Here is a 20,977-nt window from a genome sequence, read left to right on the forward strand (position 1 = left end):
GATAAATGGTTCACTGAATACAGATAGTTTCTGGCAGTGACTGTTACATTCCTCACCAAAGGCATTTCCATGTGTGCAGAATAGTTGGGACATATTAAGCTAAGCTAAGCAGAATCATCAGAATTATGATGTAACACTTCCTATATCTAAAGATTTAATGTGTAATTCTGGTACAGTAATTATTATGTCCTTAATTTGCATGTGCAAAGAATGAAAGTAACATGGAGCTGTGCAAGCTTGCAGCATGTTGGGTTCTGGTAATTGGCACTTGAAACAGCAGCTCTTGCTCTTGAAACCGTTTCATGTTCAGCTGTTGCCATTTTAAAGACCATCTGTTTTGGTCATGGAATGCACTTCACACATTTCTTCAGATCCTCGGAGGTAGTCTAAAGTATTACTGTTGCACCAGTCTTTCACAGCCATTCTGTGCATATGATTATATCTGCATGGTTTTATCTCAGATGAAACATTTATAAAATATTGTTTAATGCATAATAATTAGCATGCTTTCGATCTTTAATATATACCATTTTAATTCAACAGAAAATATATTCCAATTGCATGTTAATATTTAAAAATATATAGTTTGCATTATAGAACTTAAGTTTTAGTTCACTTCCATGAAGAAATATCAGTGGTAAAATTCTACTTGTCTGGTATGACATTATGTTACTGAGTGTCAACACCTGGGTCTTGTGATTTCTTCCCCGATTTGTGTTTCCAGGATCTGGCCTCATTTCCCCTGTGCCCATTTCTGCTGCCACACCTCTTGGCTTTGCTGTGGCAGCAACTGAAGGGGATAAACTGCACAAATGTTGAGTACATGAATAGCTTAGTCACCAACATGCTTCTTATCCAACTTTGAACGTGAGGATAAGAGAGTGGCCAAGGAGAGAAATGGAAAAGTAGAAGCATTTATGGTCTGGCAGATGGAATCGTTTGTAAATTACCACAGGATGAAAGGGAAAACAGAAAAGGGAAGATTTCAAAAGCATGGATTGAAAAGGAGGTGACAAGTATTTCACTAGTGTAAACGTGCAAAAAAGATGGCAAAATTAAGTGAAAAATACAGAGGTGACAATGATCTGGATTGAAATCTGTGCCAATGGTAAATTGTTTTTTGGTAAATGCACATACAATGCAGAATCAAGATATTGACTTTATCAGAATGCGATAAGGGACAAGTCACATGAAGCCTTTATATTTCAGCATTGTTTTAATATATTTTATGTTAGGAATAGGTGAGTGATAATGTTGAAATATAGATATGAGGTTTTTTTAAATATACATGCAATTTGGAATTCCTTTAAGTTTACTCTACAAAGTGGAAAATAACATTTAAAAATATAAAAGCAATTTGTAAGAAATCCATTATTGGGTGAGCTTTGATATGAGGCAAAGAAATATGGTATTTTGACAAAATTTTATTGAATCAAAATAGCAATGATGCTAATGGGGCTTACCATTATTTCTGAATAAATGGTATAGCAACTTGGGTAAATAGCAGGTTAGTACTAAAATTCAGTGGTTGTTGCCCTAATTGCACTGGCTTTGGGAAACATGAGTTTGCTGTCTCCCATACCATTGACATACATTGAATATCATAAAAGTTACTGTACTTGCAAGATGGAAAGAAATATTTACTATATGGCACCTTTCTCATCTCTAAAAGCACCTTACAACCAATGAAGTACTTTTGAATGGGACTCACTGTTGTAGCATAGGAAATGCAGCTGTTAATTTGTGCACCACAACCTTCCCACAAACAACAATGTGATAATGATCAAATAATCTGTATTTGTGGTGTTTTGAGGGATGAAAATTGGCCAGGACATCACTCCCCTAGTCATCATTAAAATGGTACCATTGGATCTATTGCATCATCCAAGCAGGCAGATGGGCCTTGGTTTAACATCTTAAGCACCTTAGTGCATTAAGCTTGCAACAAGGTTCAATCTTGTCATTTTGGCGTGACAAGCATCAATTACTGCCAATCAACTTCTTTGACATTGAAAATTAACTAGTCTCTTATTTTTTTGTACTGATTTTTGAATTCACCGACTTCAATTTACATTTCTTTCTCTGCCCTTGTACTCTTTGGACTAAAAATGTGTTTGTTCAGAACCACATAAGGCAGCACTATGCAGACTACATTGATTCCTGGGGGGACGACAGAGCACAACCCACAGAAAATTAAAAATTTAAATGTGGGAGGGCAAGTCTAACTATGTTGTTATATGTCCTGCTGTAGCAAAACCATAAGATAAGTAAGTCCAAACGAGGTTCACTAAATTGATCCTAGGTATAGAGGGATTTTCTTATGAGGGGAGGGTGATTAGGTTAGGCCTGTACTCATTGGACTTTAGAAGAATGAGAGGTGACCATATTGAGATGTATCTGATTCTCAGGGGGCTTGATGCTGAGAGATAGTTTCCTCATGTGCAAGAGACTAAGATCGGAGGGCATAATCTCAGAGTAAGGGGTGGCCAATTTAAGACAGAAAATACGAGGAATTTCTTCTCTGAGGGAGTGAGTCTGTGTAATTACTTACTGCAGAAGGCTTTAGAGGCTGAGTCATTAAGAATGTTCAAGGCTGAGATAGACAGATTTTTAATCAGTAGAAGAATTAAGGTTTATGGGGATGAAGTGGGAGAGTGAAGTTGAGGATTGTCACATCAGATCAGTCATGATCTCATTGAATGGCAGAGCAGACTTGAAGGGCTGAATGGCCTACCTCTCCTATGTCTTATGGTTATGCTTATTTTTTTAAAAACCTGGGTTATTATTTTCCCCAAAAAACTACCACAAACAGCTTGAGTGCCAATACCTTTTAGATATACATTTCTAAATAAATGGAGTGGCACATCTGATTGTTATGCTGCTGTGTATATAACTACAATTAACAAAAACAGCAACTTATACATTCTTTAACATAATGAAAAGTTCCAAGGTGCTTCAAAGGAGCATTATGACATGAATCCACAAAAAGAGGTATTAGGTCAGATGACCAAACATTTGGTCAAAGAGGGAGTTTTTAAGGAGTGTCTTAAATATTGCTGAAAAAATACATTTTTGTTGAAGCTTTTTGTCTTGCACTCATCCAGACAATCATAAGAATATCAATACTAGGAGAAACAACTTTATACTGTATGAGAACAGAGTGCTGATTGGTTGAAGAGTAGATTCTGGTTGAGATATTACACCGGTAACTGACCACTGTCTGCCAAGAATTGTTTGGAAATTTAAACCAGGGAGCTTGACTCTGATTGGTCAAGGCAGTGCTCTGAGGAATGAACCAGTAAATGGCTATCACTTATTTTGTTTAGCTGAAACAGGCACAATGTGTGTACGTGCTCTTTCTGTCTGCTAAGAATAGGGCTCTGTGTATTAATATTTGTAGCTTAAATTTGTTAGTGTAATTTTTAGCACACATGAAGGTTATTTAGCAAATGTTGTTCAATTGCAGAATCGCATCTCATTCTGGACAATCATTTGCAAGCACAAGCCAGTTGGGTATGATCTTTACCTTGCCTGTTGTAGGGATGTGCTGTTTGATACAATCCTCCAGTCTTTGGGACATACGGCCTACACACCTTGCATTACAGTGGCACTGAAATCAATTTACCACATTACTCATTTGTGTGATAGGTAGAATGTCTTTTTAGCTTTATGGCAGCATCCTGTCAGTGGTGAATACCACTTGTGTTGCTACAACACAAAACCATTAGCTTTAGAGCAATAGAGTCCTGTTCTTTGCACACACAAAGAACATGTTTGTACCTGTTTTAGTTGAGTGTCTTAAAAGGGAAAGTGAGATAGAGAGATGAAGGATATGGCAGAAATTAGGCCCTATGTAACTGAAAGCATGGCCGCATGGTAGAGTATTTAAAACTGGGGACGCTCGAGGTCACAAATAGTGGAAAGCTATGAAGGGATTTGTGAACAAGGATGAGAATTTTAAAATCAATTCATTGCTGAAGTCACTGGACACAGCAAAGACTATTGACCCCAACAATGTTTCAGCTGTAGGATTGAAGAATTTTGCTCCAGAACTAGCTGCCCTTAGCCAAGCTGTTCCAGTTACAGCATAGACATCTATCCAATAATTTGGAAAAATGCCCAGGTACGTCCTGTTCACAACAAAAAAGGATAAATCCAATCAGAAGTTTAATACCCCACTGGTCTACTCTGTGTCATCAGCAAAGTAAGGTGGTTTCAACAGTGCTATCAAGTGAACAGACTGCTCACTGATACTCAGTTCAGGATCCGCAAGGGTCACTTGGTTGCTTGGTCCAAATCTGGATACAAGAATTGAACTTGAGGTGAGAGTAAATGGCCTTGGCATCAAGAAACATTTGACCTAATGTGTCAAAACTGAAATTAATGGGAATAAGTGGGAAAACTCTCCACTGGTTGGATGGAGTTCTATCTAGCACAAAGGAAGATGGTTATTGATGGCCAATCATCTCTGCCCCAGGACATCACTAGGACAGGTGTTTCCAAACTTTGGGTCTCAAACCCTGGACATGCAACAAGATTTTGGGGTCGCAAGCTCTGTTCACCTAGAAGAACAAGGGCAGCAGATACATGGGAACATCATCTGGGAGTTTATCTCCACACCACTCACCATCCTGATTTGGAAATATATCACCATTCCTCGACTGTCACTGGGTCAAAATCTAGGAACACCCTCCCTATCAGCAAAGTGGATGGACCTACAGCACATGGACTGCAGAGGTCAAGAAGGTGGTTTGTCACCATCATCTCGAGGTTAATTAGGGGTAGACAATGACTCTTGACCTATTCAGCACACCCACATTCTGTGAATGAATTTTTTAAAAGTACTATGGTTATAAGATCAGAGGTTAGGAATTCTGTGGCACATAATGTCCCTTCTGACTCCCCGAAGCTTGTTCATCAAGGCACAAGTCAGGAATGTGATGGGAGTATTCCCCACCTGACTGGCTGAGTGTAGCTCCAACAACACTCTAAGCTCAACACCATTCAGGACAAAGCAGTCTGCTTGATCCGCAACCCATACACCATCTTAAATATTCACTCCCTCCGCTGAAGCACAGTGGCACAACACTCCGGCAAATCACTAAGTCTCTTTTGACCATACCTTCCAAACCCATGACCATCTGCCACCTAGATGGCTTAGAAAACTACTCAAAGATACTTGATAATCAAAAGATCGATAAGAGGGAGAAACTGCCAACACAGACACAAAGGGCTGAATGGCTGCTTTCTGTGCCATAACTTTTCTATGGTTCTTTAGTTAAAATAATCATTATCACTTAGTCTGATAAGTCCCCAGGACCAGATGACCTGCATTGTAGGGTCTTAAAAGAAGTGGGTGCAGAGATAGTAGAAGCATTGGTTATAATTTTCAAAAATTGCTTAGATTCTACAATGTAGTGGATTTGAACAGACTCTCAGACCACAATCAGTAAGGATAGGCAACTACATCTCCTCCACGATCATCCTCAACACCGGTGTCCCACTAGGCTGTGTTCTCAGCCCCTACTATACTCCTTATACATCTACGACTGTGTAGCCAAATTCCCCTTCAATTTAATTTTCAAATTTGCTGATGACACCACCGTAGTGGGTCAGATCTCAAACAACAATGAGACGGAGTATGGAATGAGATAGAGAATCTGGTGAACTGGTGTGGCAACAATAATCTCTCCCTCAATGTCAACAAAATGAAGGAGATTGTCATTGACTTCAGGAAGCGTAAAGGAGAACATGCCCCTGTCTATATCAACAGGGACGAAGTAGAAAGGGTCGAGAGCTTCAAGCTTTTAGGTGTCCAGATCACCAAAAACCTGTCCTGGTCCCCCCATGCTGACACTATAGTTAAGAAAGCCCACCAATGCCTCTACTTTCTCAGAAGACTAAGGAAATGTGGCATGTCAGCTACGACTCACCAACTTTTACAGATGCACCATAGAAAGCATTCTTTCTGGTTGTATCACAGCTTGGTATGGCTCCTGCTCTGCCCAAGACCGCAAGGAACTACAAAAGGTCGTGAATGTAGCCCAATCCATCACGCAAACCAGCCTCCCATCCATTGACTCTGTCTACACTTCCCGCTGCCTCAGCAAAGCAGCCAGCATAATTAAGGAGTCCATGCACCCGGATATTCTCTCTCCCACCTTCTTCCGTTGGGAAAAAGGTACAAAAGTCTGAGGTCACGTACCAACCGACTCAAGAACAGCTTCTTCCCTGCTGCTGTCAGACTTTGAATGGACTTACCTTATATTAAGTTGATCTTTCTCTACACCCTAGCTATGACTGTAACACTACATTCTGCACTCTCTCGTTTCCTTCTTTATGAACAGTATGCTTTGTTTGCATAGCGCACAAGAAACAATACTTTTCACTGAATGTTAATACATGTGACAATAAATCAAATCAAATTTGAAAATAGCTAATGTAACACTCCTTAATCAAGAAAGGAGGGAGACAGTAAGCAGGAAACTACAAGCCAGTCAGCCTAACATCTGTCGTAGGGAAACTGGTGGAATCCATTATTAAGGAGGTTAGAGTATAGTACTTGAATCATAATGTGATCAGGCAAAGACAACCTGACTTTGTGAAAGATGAATTGTGTTTTTTTTGAGGAAGTAACAAACAAAATAGATAAGGAGGAACCTTTAGATGTGATGCACTTGGATTTCCAAAATGCATCTAATTAGGTGGCACATCAAAGATTACCAGACAAGATAAGAGAACATGGTGCAGTGGGTAAAATATTAGCATGGATAAAGGGTTGGTGAGTGAATAGGCAGCAGAGAGTAGGGTTAAATGGGTTTTTTGGGGGTTGGCAAGCTGTAACTAGTGGAGTGCCACAGGTATCAGTGCTGGGGCTTCAACTATTAACAATCTATATCAATGACTTGGATGGAGGGACCAAATGTATATGAACTAAATTTGTTGATGGTGTCAGGATAGGTAGGAAAGTAGGGGTGGTAGTGTCTACAATGAATTATAGGTAGGTTAATTGAGTGGGCAAAACTTTAGGCAGATGAAGTATATGGGAAAACGGACTTGTCCACTTTGGCATGAAGAATCGAAAAGCAACATATTATTTAAATAGAAAGAGATTGCAGAACTCAGTGGTTTAGTGGGATCTGGGTGTCTTGGTACACTAATAACAAAAGGTTAGTATATGGGTACGGCAAGTAACATGTTGGTGCTTATTGCAAGAGAAATAGAATATGTAAGTAGGGACATTTTACTGCAGCTGTTCAGAGCATTAGTGAGACCATATCTGGAATATTGTGTACAGTTTTCTCATCCTTATTTGAAAAAAATATCTAATTGCTTTCAAAGCAGTTCAGAGAAGGTTCACTAGACAAATTCCAGTGATGAACGGCTTATCTTTTGAATAAAAGTTAAACAGATTGGGCCTATACCCATTGGTGTTTAGAAGAATGAAAGGTGATCTTATTGAAACATACAAGTTGCTGAGGGGACTTGATGAGGTAGATACAGGAGAATGTTTCCAATTGTGGGGGAGACCAAAACTAGAGGACACAGTTTAAGAATAAGATATCTCCCTTTTAAGCCTGAGATGAGGAGAAATGTTTTCTGAGGGTCATTAGTATATGGCGTTTGTTTCCCGAGAGAGCAGTGGAGGCTGGGTCATTGAATTTATTCAAGGCCAAGTTAGATTTTTGATAGACAAGGGAATCAAGACTGATTGGGGCAGACAGGATAGTGGAATTGAAACTAAAACCAGATCAGTTATATTAAATGGCGGAGCAAGCTTGAATGGCCAAATGGCTTTTTCCTCCTCTTCCTCCACATGATTTATTTAGATTTCCAGAAGACCTTTGACAAGGTGCTGCATAGGAAACTGTTAAATAAGTTAAGAGCCCATGGTGTTAAGATCCTGGCATGGATAGAGGATTGGCTGACTGGCAGAAGGCAGAGATTGGGGATAAAAGGGTCTTTTTCAGGATGGCAGCTGGTGAGTATTGGTGTGCCTCGGGTTGGTGCTTGGACCACAACGTTTTACAATATACACCAACGATTTGGAAGAAGGAACTGAAGGCACTGTTGCTAAGTTTGCAAATGATACAAAGATATGTTGAGGGACAGGTAGTATTGAGGGAGCAGGGGGGGCTGCAGAAGGACTTGGGACAGGCTTGGAGAATGGGCAAAGAAGTGGCAGATGGATTACAATGTGGAAAGATGTGAGGTCATGCACTTTGAAAGGAAGAATGGAGGCATAGATTATTTTCTAAATGGGAAAATGCTTCGGAAAGCAGAAGCACAAAGGAATTTGGGAGTCCTTGTTCAAGATTCTCTTGAGGTTAACATGTAGGTTCAGTTGGCAGTTAGGAAGGCAAATGCAATGTTAGCATTCATGTCGAGAGGGCTAGAATACAAGAGCAGGGATGTACTTCTGAGGCTTTATAAGGCTCTGGTCAGACCCCATTTGGAGTATTATAAGCAGTTTTGGGCCCTGTATCTAAGGAAGGATGTGCTGGCCTTGGAAAGGATCCAGAGGAGGTTCACAAGAATGATCCCTGTATGAAGAGCTTGTTGTATGAGGAACAGTTGAGGACTCTGGGTCTGTATTCGTTGGAGTTTAGAAGGATGAGGGGGGATCTTATTGAAACTTACAGGATACAGCGAGGCCTGGATAGAGTGGACATGGAGAGAATGTTTCCACGAGTAGGAAAAACTAGAACCAGAGGGCACAACCTCTGACTAAAGGGACGATACTTTAAAGATGAGGAGGAATTTCTTCAACCAGAGAGTGGTGAATCTGTGGAACTTTTTGCTGCAGAAGGCTGTGGAGGCCAGGTCATTGAGTGTCTTTAAGACAGAGATAGATAGGTTCTTGATTAACAAGGGGATCAGGGTTATGGGGAAAAGGCAGGAGAATGGGGATGAGAAAAATATCAGCCATGATTGAATGGCGGAGCAGACTCAATGGACCGAGTGGCCTAATTCTGCTCCTATGTCTTATGGTCTTAAGTCTGATGTTCGTAGAAGGACAAGGGAAGCAGATGCATGGTAGATAGCACTACATGCAAGTTCCCCTCCAACATCATCCAGTTCAAGAAGGGGAGTAGGGACAACCCTTGTAATTATAGACCGGTGAGCCTTACTTCTGTTGTGGGCAAATTATTGGAAAGGATTATAAGAGATAGGATTTATAATCACCTAGAAAGGAATAATTTGATTAGGGATAGTCAGCACGGTTTTGTGAAGGGTAGGTCGTGCCTCACAAACCTTATTGAGTTCTTTGAGAAGGTGACCAAAGAGGTGGATGAGGGTAAAGCGGTTGATGTGGTGTATATGGATTTCAGCAAAGCGTTTGATAAGATTCCCCATGGTGAGCTTTTGCAGAAAATACGGACACGTGGGATTGAGGGTGATTTAGTGGTTTGGATCGGGAATTGGCTAGTTGTAAGAAAACAAAGGGTGGTGGTTGATGGGAAATATTCATCCTGGAGTTCAGTTACTAGTGGTGTACCGCAAGGATCTGTTTTGGGACCACTGCTGTTTGTCATTTTTATTAATGACCTGGATGAGGGCGTGGAAGGATGGATTAGTAAATTTGCGGATGACACTAAAGTCGGAGTTGTAGACAGTGCGGAGGGAAGTGGCAGGTTACAGAGGGACATAGATAAGCTGCAGAGCTGGGCTGAGAGGTGGCAAATGGAGTTTAATGCGGAAAAGTGTGAGGTGATTCACTTTGGAAGGAGTAACAGGAATACAGAGTACTGGGCTAATGGTAAGATACTTGGTAGTGTGGATGAAGAGAGAGATCTGGGTGTCCATGTGCTTAGATCCCTGAAAGTTGGCACCCAGGTTGATAGGGTTGTTAAGAAGGCGTACGGTGTGTTAGCTTTTATTGGTAGAGGGATTGAGTTTCGGAGCCAGGAGGTCATGCTGCAACTGTACAAAACTCTGGTGCGGCTGCATTTGGAGTATTGCGTACAGTTCTGGTCGCCGCATTATAGGAAGGATGTGGGAGTGTTGGAAAGGGTGCAGAGGAGATTTACCAGGATGTTGCCTGGTATGGTGGGAAAATCGTATGAGGAAAGGCTGAGGGGCTTGAGGTTGTTTTCGTTAGAGAGAAGAAGGTTAAGAGGTGACTTAATAGAGGCATACAAGATGATCAGAGGATTAGATAGGGTGGACAGTGAGAGCCTTTTTCCTCGGATGGTGATGGCTAACACTAGGGGACATAGCTTTAAATTGAGGGGTGATAGATATGGGACAGATGTCAGAGGTAAGTTCTTTACTCAGAGTAGTAAAGGCGTGGAATGCCCTGCCTGCAGCAGTAGTGGACTCGTCAACATTAAGAACATTCAAATGGTTATTGGAGAAACATATGGATGATATTGGAATAGTGTAGATTAGAGGGGCTTTAGATTGGTTCCACTGGTCGGTGCAACATCGAGGGCCGAAGGGCCTGTACTGCGCTGTTAAGTTCTATGTTCAGGAACCATATTGCTGTTCTTTCATTATCACTCGTTCAAAATCCCTTCCTAACAGTACTGTGGGGTACCGACATCAGATGGACTGCAACAGTTCAATAAAGCAGCCTTACCATTACCTTCTCGTGGACAATTGGGAATGGGCAATACGTGCTAGTCCAGCCAGCAATCTTTGCATCCCAAGAATGATTTTGAAAAATGTTTTCACTCTGGAAGTATTTATTAACTTTAATAAAGTGCTTATTATTCAAGGCATTTTCATTGCTTATTCTCAGGTATGCTGGTAGTTGTAAATTGGTTTAATATCTGTCAGGAAATGAAATACTGTGTGAAATTATTTTACTTCTTTTTACCTTCTACTTTTTACCAGTGTTAACCCCACTGAAAAAAATCATTTTTAAATATAAATTGTCAATTAAATTTCCTCATTTCTTTTGTTGGAAATATCAACAAATAATGCCATTCTAAATTCACACAATTGAAAAGTTAAAGGTTCATAAGTAAAATCACTCTAATCCATTCTCAAAGGTTCTGTAGTCTGTTCGTTAATGAAATGAATTAGAAATGCATTGTGAAATTGTTGTATAACAAGCTCTTTCAAAATTTTTGGATGATACAAAACTTGAAAGTATTGTGAATGGTGAGGAAGATAGTGTAGAAGATCAAAAGGGTATAGGGAGGTCAGACAAGTAGGTGCCAGGTGAAATTTAATGCAGATAAGTGTGAAGTGAGTCATTTTGGAGGGAGGAATCTGGAGAGACAACATAAAATAAAGGGTACAATTCTAAACGGGAAGCAGGAGCAGAAGAACTTGGGTGTATATGTCTATATATTTTCTAGCTATTCACATCAGCTAGATCACCTCCACTTCAGGCTTCCAGGCAACTGAGGTTGCAGTCAATGGGAAATCCTGTTGATCGCGATGCGACCAGAAGATCCCGCCACTGGCAAATGACATGCCGCCTCCCACTGTGAGAAACACACCGCGAGAAGGCCAAAAAAGCCCTGTTGAGAGTAGGCGAGTGCAATTGATAAAGCATACAGCATCCTAAGCTTTTTTAATAGGAGTATAAAGTACAAAATCAAGGAAGTTATGTTAAATCTGTATAAAACACTGCTTTGGCCTCAACTGGAGTATTGTATCCAGTTCTGGGTGTCATACTCAAGGAAGATTGTGAAGGCTTGAGAGAGAGTGCAGGAAAGGTGCACAAGAATAGTTCCAGGAGTAAGGGACCTCCCTTACAAAGATTGGATAAGTTGGGACAGCTTTGTTTAGAGGAGAGAAGATTGAGAGGAGACTTGAAAGAGGTATTCAGAATCATGAGAGGTCTGGACAGAGTAGATGGGAATAAATGTTCCATTGGTGGAAGGATCAAGCACAAGAGGGCAGATGTTTGAGGTAATTTGCAAATGAAGCAATGGTGACATGAAAAATCTTTTCATACAAATATTTAGGATCTCAAATGCACTGGCTAAGAATATGGTGGTGATGAATACAATTCAGGGGGGAATTGGATTATTATCTGCAAAAGAATAATGTGCAGCAAAGACATGGGGAGTAGCACTAGGTGAATTGTTCCTTTACAGCAGGCTTGTCCAAACTTATCCGCCGAGGGAGTTGGGGGGGAGGTGGGGGGGGGGGGTGGGGGAGGACATATTTGTCTCATTCAAGAGTGAAGCAGGCCCGATGGGCTGAATGGCCCGATTCTGCTCCTATATCTTATGGTTTTATGGGCCAATGAGCAAATTTCAAAAAGATAAGGTTTGGCACAAAAATAAGTTAAATTTCACAAAAAGTTGACATTTTAAAGAGAAACAATTGCTAAGCAAAGGTACAGCAATGTTGTAGCAATATATTAAGTTTAAAAAGAGAAAGCAATAAAAATAACCAGTATACAAGACAGTCAGTGTATGAGAGTGAGTGCATGTATATATATGTGGTGGAGAAAGTGGGTGAAAAATCTGAGACAGTGTGACAGGCAGACTCAATATGCCCATGCCTGCCCTCACCCCCATCTCTAGTCACCCTTGAGAAGGTGGTGGTGAGCTGACACCTTAAACTGCTGCTGTTCCTGAGGTATAGGTACACCCACAATGATGTTAGGCAAGGAATTCCAGGATTCAGACCTAGCACCAGTGAAAGAACGGTGATCAATTTCCAAGTCAGGATGGTGAGTCACTTGACGGGGAACTCCAGGTTGTGGTGTTCCCAGTTATCTGCTGCTCATGTCCTTAAAGATGCTAGTGTTTGTGGGGTTTGGAAGGTGCTGTCTAATGCATCTTACAGATAGTACACATGGCTGCCGCTGATCATTGGGGGGATTGAATGTTTGCGGAGGAGGTAGAAATCAAGCAAGATGCTTTATCTTGGATGATGTCAAGCTTTTTGAGTGTTAATGGGGCTGCGTTCATCCAGGCAAGTGAAGAGTATTCCATCATGCTTCTGATTTGCGCCTTGGAGATGGATAGGCTCTGGGGAGTCAGGAGGTGAGTTATTTTCTGCAGGATTCCTAGTTCTTGTAGCCACAGTTTTTATATGGCTAATCCAGTTCAGTTTCTGGTCAGTTGTAGTCCCCAGGATGCTGATAGTGGGGATTCAGCGATGATAAGGCCATTGAATGTCAAACAGCGATGATCAATTCCTCTCTTATTGGAAGTGGTCATTGCCAGGTAGTTCTGTGGCACAAATGTTACTTGCCACTTGTCAGCTAAACAGCCAAAGCCAGGATATTGTCCAAGTCTTGCTGCATTTAGACATGTAATATCTGAGGAGTCGCAAATGGTGCTGAACATTGTGCAGTCATCAACGGACATCCCAATTCTGACCACCTGATGGAAGAATGGTAGAGCCTATCCAGAGGAACCACTCCAGTGATTTCCTGGAACTGAGATAACGGACCTCCAAGCATCACAACCATCTTCCTTTGTGCCAGGTATGACCCCAACCAGTGGAGGGTTTTCCCCCTGATTTCCATTGACTCCAGTTTTGCTAGTGCTCCTTGATGGCATAGTTGGTCTAATGCTGTCTTGATATCTTGATGTCAAAGGAAGTCACTCTCATCTCAACTCTTCATCCATGTTTGAACTGAGGCTGCAATGAGATCAGGAGCTCAGTGACCTGGCAGAACCCAAACTGAGCATCAGTGAGCAGGTTATTGCTGAGTAAGTGCTGCTTGATAGTGCTGTTGATGACCCCTTCCATCACTTTACTAACGATCGAGAGTAGACTGATGGGGTGCTATTTGTCATGTTTCTTATGTACAGGACATGCCTGGGCAATTTTCCACAATGCTGGGTAGATACCAATGTTGTACTGGAGCTGCTTGGGTAGGGGAGTGGCAAGTTGTGGAACTCAAATAGCCAGAATATTGTCACGGCCCATAACCTTTATAGTATCTAATGCCTTCAACTCTTTCTTGATATCAAATTGGCTGAAGACCTCAGAAGGAGGCCAATATAGCTCATCCACTCAGTGATTCATGGGGGAGTGGCTGAGTGACTTGCTAGGCAATTTCGGAGGGCATTTAAGAGTCAACCACATTCCTTTGGATCTGGAGTCACATGTAGGTTAGACTGGGTGAGGACAGCATTGAGGATGGGTTTTTACAACAATTGACAATAGTTATATGGTCATCATTAGACTTCTATTTCCAGATTTTTATTGAGTTCAAATTCCACCATCTGCCATAGTGGGAATTGAACCCGGAGCATTACCCTGGATCTCTGAGACTACCACTATACCACCGCCACCCCATTAGTTACCTACTTTCTTGATTTGTGCAAAGCCAGTGTACCTTGTTAAAACTAACAACTGAATATAATATTCAAAGTGACATTTGAGTAGAATCATGAGATGGTTACAGCACAGAAGGGGGCATTCAGCCCATCATGTCCATGCTGATTCTCTGAAAGAGTTCATCAGCTAGTCCCATTTCCCTGTTTTTTCTCTTCAGTCTTGCACATTTTTTCTCTGAAAATAACAATCCGGTTCCCCTTTGAATGCCACCTTTGAATCTGCCTCCATCACAGTGTATTTCAGGCAGCGTATTCCAGATCTTAACCACTCTTTGCAGAAAAAGGTTTTCCCTCATAATGTCTCAGATTCTTTTTGCTGATCACATTAAATCTGTGTTCTCTGGTTCTCAACCCTTCTGCCAACCAGAACAGTTAACTCTGTGTACTTTGTCCAGACCCATCATGACAATGGACATCTCTTGTCAAACTTCCTCTCAACGTAATCTGGGGAGAACAGCCCCAGTTTTATTATCTTTCCTCATAATTGACCAATATTCTCCATTGTTGTAGTAATACTTCCTGGCTTATATAAACGCATTGTAAAGTCCAATTCCTGTTATGTTTTTGGACATTTTTTCACCTGTAAGGCAGCTTTTTTTTTGTTGTTTCCCAAAGGAGAGGGACACGAGTGCTTTGGAATAGAACATTTTTACTTTTAGGCACCCAATGTAGCATCAAGCACACTTGAGTCAATCATCACATAGCTTTACACTGGCTAAAGCTCCTTTTACATTGTTCCAACAATGTGGTGAATTCCAGCCTTAGAATCACCTGGCATTTATTTTCTATTTCCTGCCCTGACCATTCCTTTATTGAATTTCCTGCCCTGACCATTCCTTTATTGACATCGCTAATTAGTGCTGATTTTTCTTTTGTGCCATAAGTGCAAACTCCTGGGATGTAGATCGTGACTATTGAAACTTATTTACATTGGTCCCTTGTATCCTACAGACTTTTATCCCATTGGCTTGGGATTGATGTGAACCCAAGTCCAAATGAAAAGGTTGCTATTAAACCCAGTACAACACCCAGTTCTTGCAAGCTACCTTTTAATCATCTATCTCTGGACCTCCAATTCTAACTTTTAACTATTATGTAATTTAACAATCTATAATTGAGCTGAACATTTCAATTCCAAGTATAAGTATCTGTAAATCTGACAAGTTGATGAAAGGATCTGGTTAATCTTGTAATAATTCCTGTTTGTAGAATATGAAGACAAGGAAGGTTGAATCTTTTCATCCCTGACAGCAATTTTTGTCTAGTGTATTCAACATCAATGATTTTTAATTTTTTATTCCTGTTTACAGATACAACTTCTTTATCATCTTGTACCCGATTGGTGTTGTTGGTGAACTCCTTACAATTTATGGTGCGCTGCCTTTTGTAAAGAAGTCTGGCATGTATTCTCTGAGACTGCCGAACAAGTACAATGTCTCATTCGACTACTACACTTGTCTTATCATTGTAATGATAGCGTATATACCACGTAAGTACCTGTTAAAGATTTATGCGGTAATTTTAAATGAAACAAAATCAGCATCAGGCTTGTAGTCTATAAATGTTCTCAACTTGTCTGTTTGTGCATGTGTGTACTGCATTAGTTTAACTTGTATCTTTCGTTGGCTGGCACATTTTTTTAAAGTAAAGTTTTAAAGTTTATTTATTAGTCACAAGTAGGCTTACATTAACACTGCAATGAAGTTACTGCGAAAATCATCTTATTGTGATACCTTGGTCGGAATTTTACCGGCACACTTGCAGAACAGAATTCTCCGTTGGCCTCGAGCGGGATTTTATTCTATATTATTTACTTAAAGCAGCAAATGTTTGTAGTTAAACACAAACATTTTAATTATGATTTTATTCCACTGGGTACATACAAAGGCAAAGAAAAGTACGTCAGAGGAACAGAACCTTCAGACCTCCAAGCCTGTGCCAATCATGATGCCCTAACCAAAGTTTTTTTTAAAAAAAACCTCTGCCCTAAGGCCTTTGACAAGGTGCCTCACGGGAGACTGCTGAGTAAAATAAGGGCCCATGGTATTCGAGGCAAGGTACTAACATGGATTGACGATTGGCTGTCAGACAGAAGGCAGAGAGTTGGGATAAAAGGTTCTTTCTCAGAATGGCAACCGGTGACAAGTGGTGTCCCGCAGGGTTCAGTGTTGGGGCCACAGCTGTTCTCTTTATATATTAACGATCTAGATGACGGGACTGGGAGCATTCTGGCCAAGTTTGCCGATGATACAAAGATAGGTGGAGGGGCAGGTAGTATTGAGGAGGTGGGGAGGCTGCAGAAAGATTTAGACAGTTTAGGAGAGTGGTCCAAGAAGTGGCTGATGAAATTCAACGTGGGCAAGTGCGAGGTCGTACACTTTGGAAAAAAGAATAGAGGCATGGACTATTTTCTAAACGGTGACAAAATTCATAATGCTAAAGTGCAAAGGGACTTGGGAGTCCTAGTCCAGGATTCTCTAAAGGTAAACTTGCAGGTTGAGTCCGTAATTAAGAAAGCAAATGTAATGTTGTCATTTATCTCAAGAGGCTTGGAATACAAAAGCAGGGATGTACTTCTGAGGCTTTATAAAGCACTGGTTAGGCCCCATTTGGAGTACTGTGAGCAATTTTGGGCCCCACACCTCAGGAAGGACATACTGGCACTGGAGCGGGTCCAGCGGAGATTCACACGGATGATCCCAGGAATGGTAGGCCTGACATACGATGAACGTCTGAAGATCGTGGGATTATATTCATTGGAGTTTAGGAGGTTGAGGGGAGATCTGATAGAAACTTACAAGATAATGAACGGCTTAGATAGGATGGACGTAGGGAAGTTGTTTCCATTAACAGGGGAGACTAGGACGCGGGGGCACAGCCTTAGAATAAAAGGGAGTCACTTTAGAACAGAGATGAGGAGAAATTTCTTCAGCCAGAGAGTGGTGGGTCTGTGGAATTCATTGCCACAGAGGGCTGTGGAGGCCGAGACGTTGAGCGTCTTCAAGACAGAAATTGATAAATTCTTGATTTCTCGAGGAATTAAGGGCTATGGGGAGAGAGCGGGTAAATGGAGTTGAAATCAACCATGATTGAATGGTGGAGTGGACTCGATGGGCCGAATGGCCTTACTTCCGCTCCTATGTCTTATGGTCTTATGGTCCATGTCCCTCTATTCCCTCCCTACTCATGTATCTATCCAGATGCCTCTTAAATGTGTCTGCTTCCACCACCACCTCTGCCAGCGCGTTCCAGGCACCCCCACTTTGTGTGAAAAACTTCCCCTGCACATCTCCCTTAAACTTTCCCCCTTTCACCTTGAACCTGTGCCCCCTTGTAATTGACACTTCCACCCTTGGAAAAACCCTCTGACTATCCACCCTGTCTATGCCTCTCATAATTTTGTAGACCTCCATCAGGTCTCCCTTCTTTGAATATATGAATACAAGTGACTATTTTGTATAAAAGTAAAAGCTAAACAGAAGCTATTGGTGAATTGTGCCTGCCTTGATTCACTTAATCTTTTGAGTTTAAGTCCCAACACTGGTTCATACTGACTTTTTTCCTTGTATGGATAATAGAAAAAAGCATGGATATTGCATGCGTGAATTACCACAAAAATTGAATACAAATCTTACATTTAGTCACAAGATCCATGTTGGGTCAAAATATTTCAATTGGTTTTAGAATTTTCTGTAGATACATCAGTTATCTATTCAAAAAATAATTCCTTGTCTTGTAATCTGCAAGCAACTAATTTGGGCTGTGGTCCTACATGCTAGGTAACCAGACATGGTTAAAACAGATTTTTAAAAGGGACAATTATAACTTTGCCCATCTGACAGTACAGGCTGGTGGGCAGTAAAAGCAGCTGCAGTAACTTACTCCCAGTGATCCTACTGCCTTCCAACAGGTTTAGAAAGGCAACAGGATCCTTCTTCAAATGTACAAATCGAGCTCCAATAATATCTTTGGGGCTCAACTCAATTTTAACACAAGGGCCATATGGGGAAGTCACTAACGTTTTCGGCAGTCCAACTAGGTGGCAAAGGGAGCCAGCATCAGAAGAGGCCAAGAATGGCAAGTTTTTTTTTTAAAGTTTCCTCTGTCTATGAGGATAAGGAATGATCCCCGGTTGTAATGACGTCCTAATCGCCATCCCAACCACATAGCTGAGTATTAGGATCTGTTCCTCTGGCAACCTTCTGCCTGAAATTCAGCTCTTGCCCACTGGTCTGATTGGTCTTCCGGTTGGTTTGGAGAAAGGACTGAAAGGAGGCTTGAGAATTTCATGCTGCGAAGGGCCAGATGATTTGCAGTCTATAGTGATCCCAACATAGACACTTCCCACCCTGAATTAAATGGATCTTAAATGATGTATTCAATTCAATTGTCATGCTTTTGTCTGATTTATAATCCTTCAATGTCATTCTGTAAATGGACCTTTTGTTTCACGAGTTGACCTGTGACTTCAAACATAAGCAAAATATGATTTGCTGGTATCCTAACAATTTTCTGCTCTCCTACTCTACATGTATTTTAATAGTTCTAATACTTCCCTTTCTTAATAACTGCTTTTTGTACCTCCATTTGGAATACTGTCACTCTATTTAATTAAGGTTCAATCAAGCTCATTTAAAAAGGTAAAGCTGCCATAGTCCCAGGTGACCATAGACTGCTTTCCACTTTGAGGGGGAGAGCTGACCGGTGGTGATTTAATCTATTTTACCATACCTCAGACGAGGGGCAAGGTTGACGAGGTGGACTGTTATGAATAAGCCGGTACAGGAATTGAACCCACACTGCTGCCTTTGCTCTGCATCAGTAACCAGCTCTCCAGCCAGTGGAGCCAAACTGACCCCCTATCTTATAAATTTGGTAATGCAGGAGATACCATTACAGAAAGGTAGCATGTGTGGAGTGGACTACTTCAGCATGGCTTTTGCATATGTTTGAATTTGTGCTAATCTGAAATCAACCACAGAAATGAACTTGGTTTACACTGGCACAGATTTTGTGCTCTGTAACCTCGATGGAAGTGTAATCTGGGCATTAGTAAACTGAATAATGGCATCACATGTTTTTATATATACACACTATTTATGTAGATTGTATCTTGTGACTCTAATACTTATTTCTCATTCCTCAAATGTACCTGCAATCAAGTTTTTCCACAACTGTATTTCCACATGCTTCGTCAAAGGAGGAAGGTGCTTCATGGAGAGGTGATCAAAGAAAAAGAGGATTAGACCAGTCATGAAACAATGGTGCTTCTCTCAGGATCATTAGACTGTTTAAACCCCATTTACACCAATGTTAAAAATTAAGATTCAATCTGAATTGTTAGTTGATCTGAATCAAAGCATTGTGCAAATATGAATTTCTTGAACTTTGGTCAATTTGGAACAAAAATGAACTGCATTGCCATTCCAGATTGATTCAAAACTTGCTTCAATGTTTGTCTAAATTAAACAGCCTGGAATGGATTTGAATTATTGTCCAATGTGATGAATTGATCATTTTTATGTCATCATGGCACGCCTTGTTCCTGCTTTGCATGCTTTGGGGTGAACTGTTGCCCTTGATACATTTACCCAAACTACCTACATAATACAAATGCTAAATGTTTGAAATTCAATTCAGATCAATGTAATCCAAATGGAATCTGAATTTCTGTGTAAAAGGGGATGAAGACTGAACAACCAAAACCTCAGTGTGACCTTTCAATGATTCTGAGTTACAAGAATCATGGAACCAAAATAAACAGCTATGCATAAAACATAATGAAGTTATGTATGGATTATTTAGCAAAACTCAACCTATCCCATAATTTTGTATTTACAGATTGTTTTAATTAGTTACTAAAACTTGAAGCTGACTGCAGACTAACTTGCCAATTCTGTGGTTCTTTGTAGTACAAGAGTAACAGTTTTATCCCTTTCACAGTAATATTCAGATTGAATGACTCTGATATTACAACTTTGGCTATCATCCCAGCGCAAAGATGAGGGCTGCCTCCTATTCATTACAGTCACAGTAGAGCAAGGCTGATGATGCTTTATGCATGTATGACTGATAATGGACAGCTGCCTGTAGCTAATTACTAAACACAGGCAACCAGTTTTGTAATTTAACTGGCATCCAATTCCAAATTTATGTTGCAGAATTGCTTTCCGAGACAATTCTGTTACACCAGCTGTAGTTCTGGTGCCAGTGAAATGCCCCTTTTTTATCTTGAGGCATTTTCTACAGGAGCTGCATCCATATTCAAATATTTATGCATGCTTGCAACATTTAATCAACTTACCCAATTACATGGTGACAAGTTTCGTACAAGCCAGCAACAGGAGATGGCTTTGGTGGTGTATATGTGTGGATATATGAGCACTTCAGTCCACAAAGGGCCAAAAACATGGCTACCTCTTTGAATCTGTGATGCAGTTAGAGGTGGCACTGCCATTGTAAGTATGTTCACATTACATGTTTGCCACTAACTTTGGAACAGCCAATGATGACACACTGAATTTCCCATTAGTTGGGATGCGTGATGGGTTTTATTCCACTTGAGTTAAGTTTTATCCAGGTTTGCAGCAGAGTTCGAAATTGAAAATGTTTAAATTTCCCACCGATTAAATCTTGTAATGTCAATATAGATTGGTGAATTTTGTACAAACAAATCAAATGAGACACATTACATTGGCACTGCATGATTTATT

General features: G+C 40.7%; 1 protein-coding gene across 3 annotated transcripts in view; it reads left to right on the forward strand.

The window, feature by feature from the left end:
* The window catches only part of hacd1 (3-hydroxyacyl-CoA dehydratase 1), a 63,868-nt gene extending 44,110 nt beyond the window's left edge, over positions 1-19,758 (forward strand). For 2 of the 3 annotated variants that reach the window (XM_078234741.1, XM_078234746.1), the window contains 2 exons: positions 15,575-15,753; positions 19,428-19,758. In XM_078234741.1, the coding sequence (XP_078090867.1) occupies positions 15,575-15,753; positions 19,428-19,510 (262 nt within the window). In that variant the 3' untranslated portion in view covers positions 19,511-19,758. Of the gene's footprint in view, positions 1-724; positions 1,887-15,574; positions 15,754-19,427 lie in introns of those variants that run through there. The other variant, XM_078234754.1, reaches the window with a different exon arrangement.
* The last annotated feature ends 1,219 nt before the right edge of the window (positions 19,759-20,977 follow it).

This window comes from Mustelus asterias, chromosome 2 (genome assembly GCF_964213995.1).
Source record: "Mustelus asterias chromosome 2, sMusAst1.hap1.1, whole genome shotgun sequence".
Taxonomy (NCBI): Eukaryota; Metazoa; Chordata; class Chondrichthyes; order Carcharhiniformes; family Triakidae; genus Mustelus; species Mustelus asterias.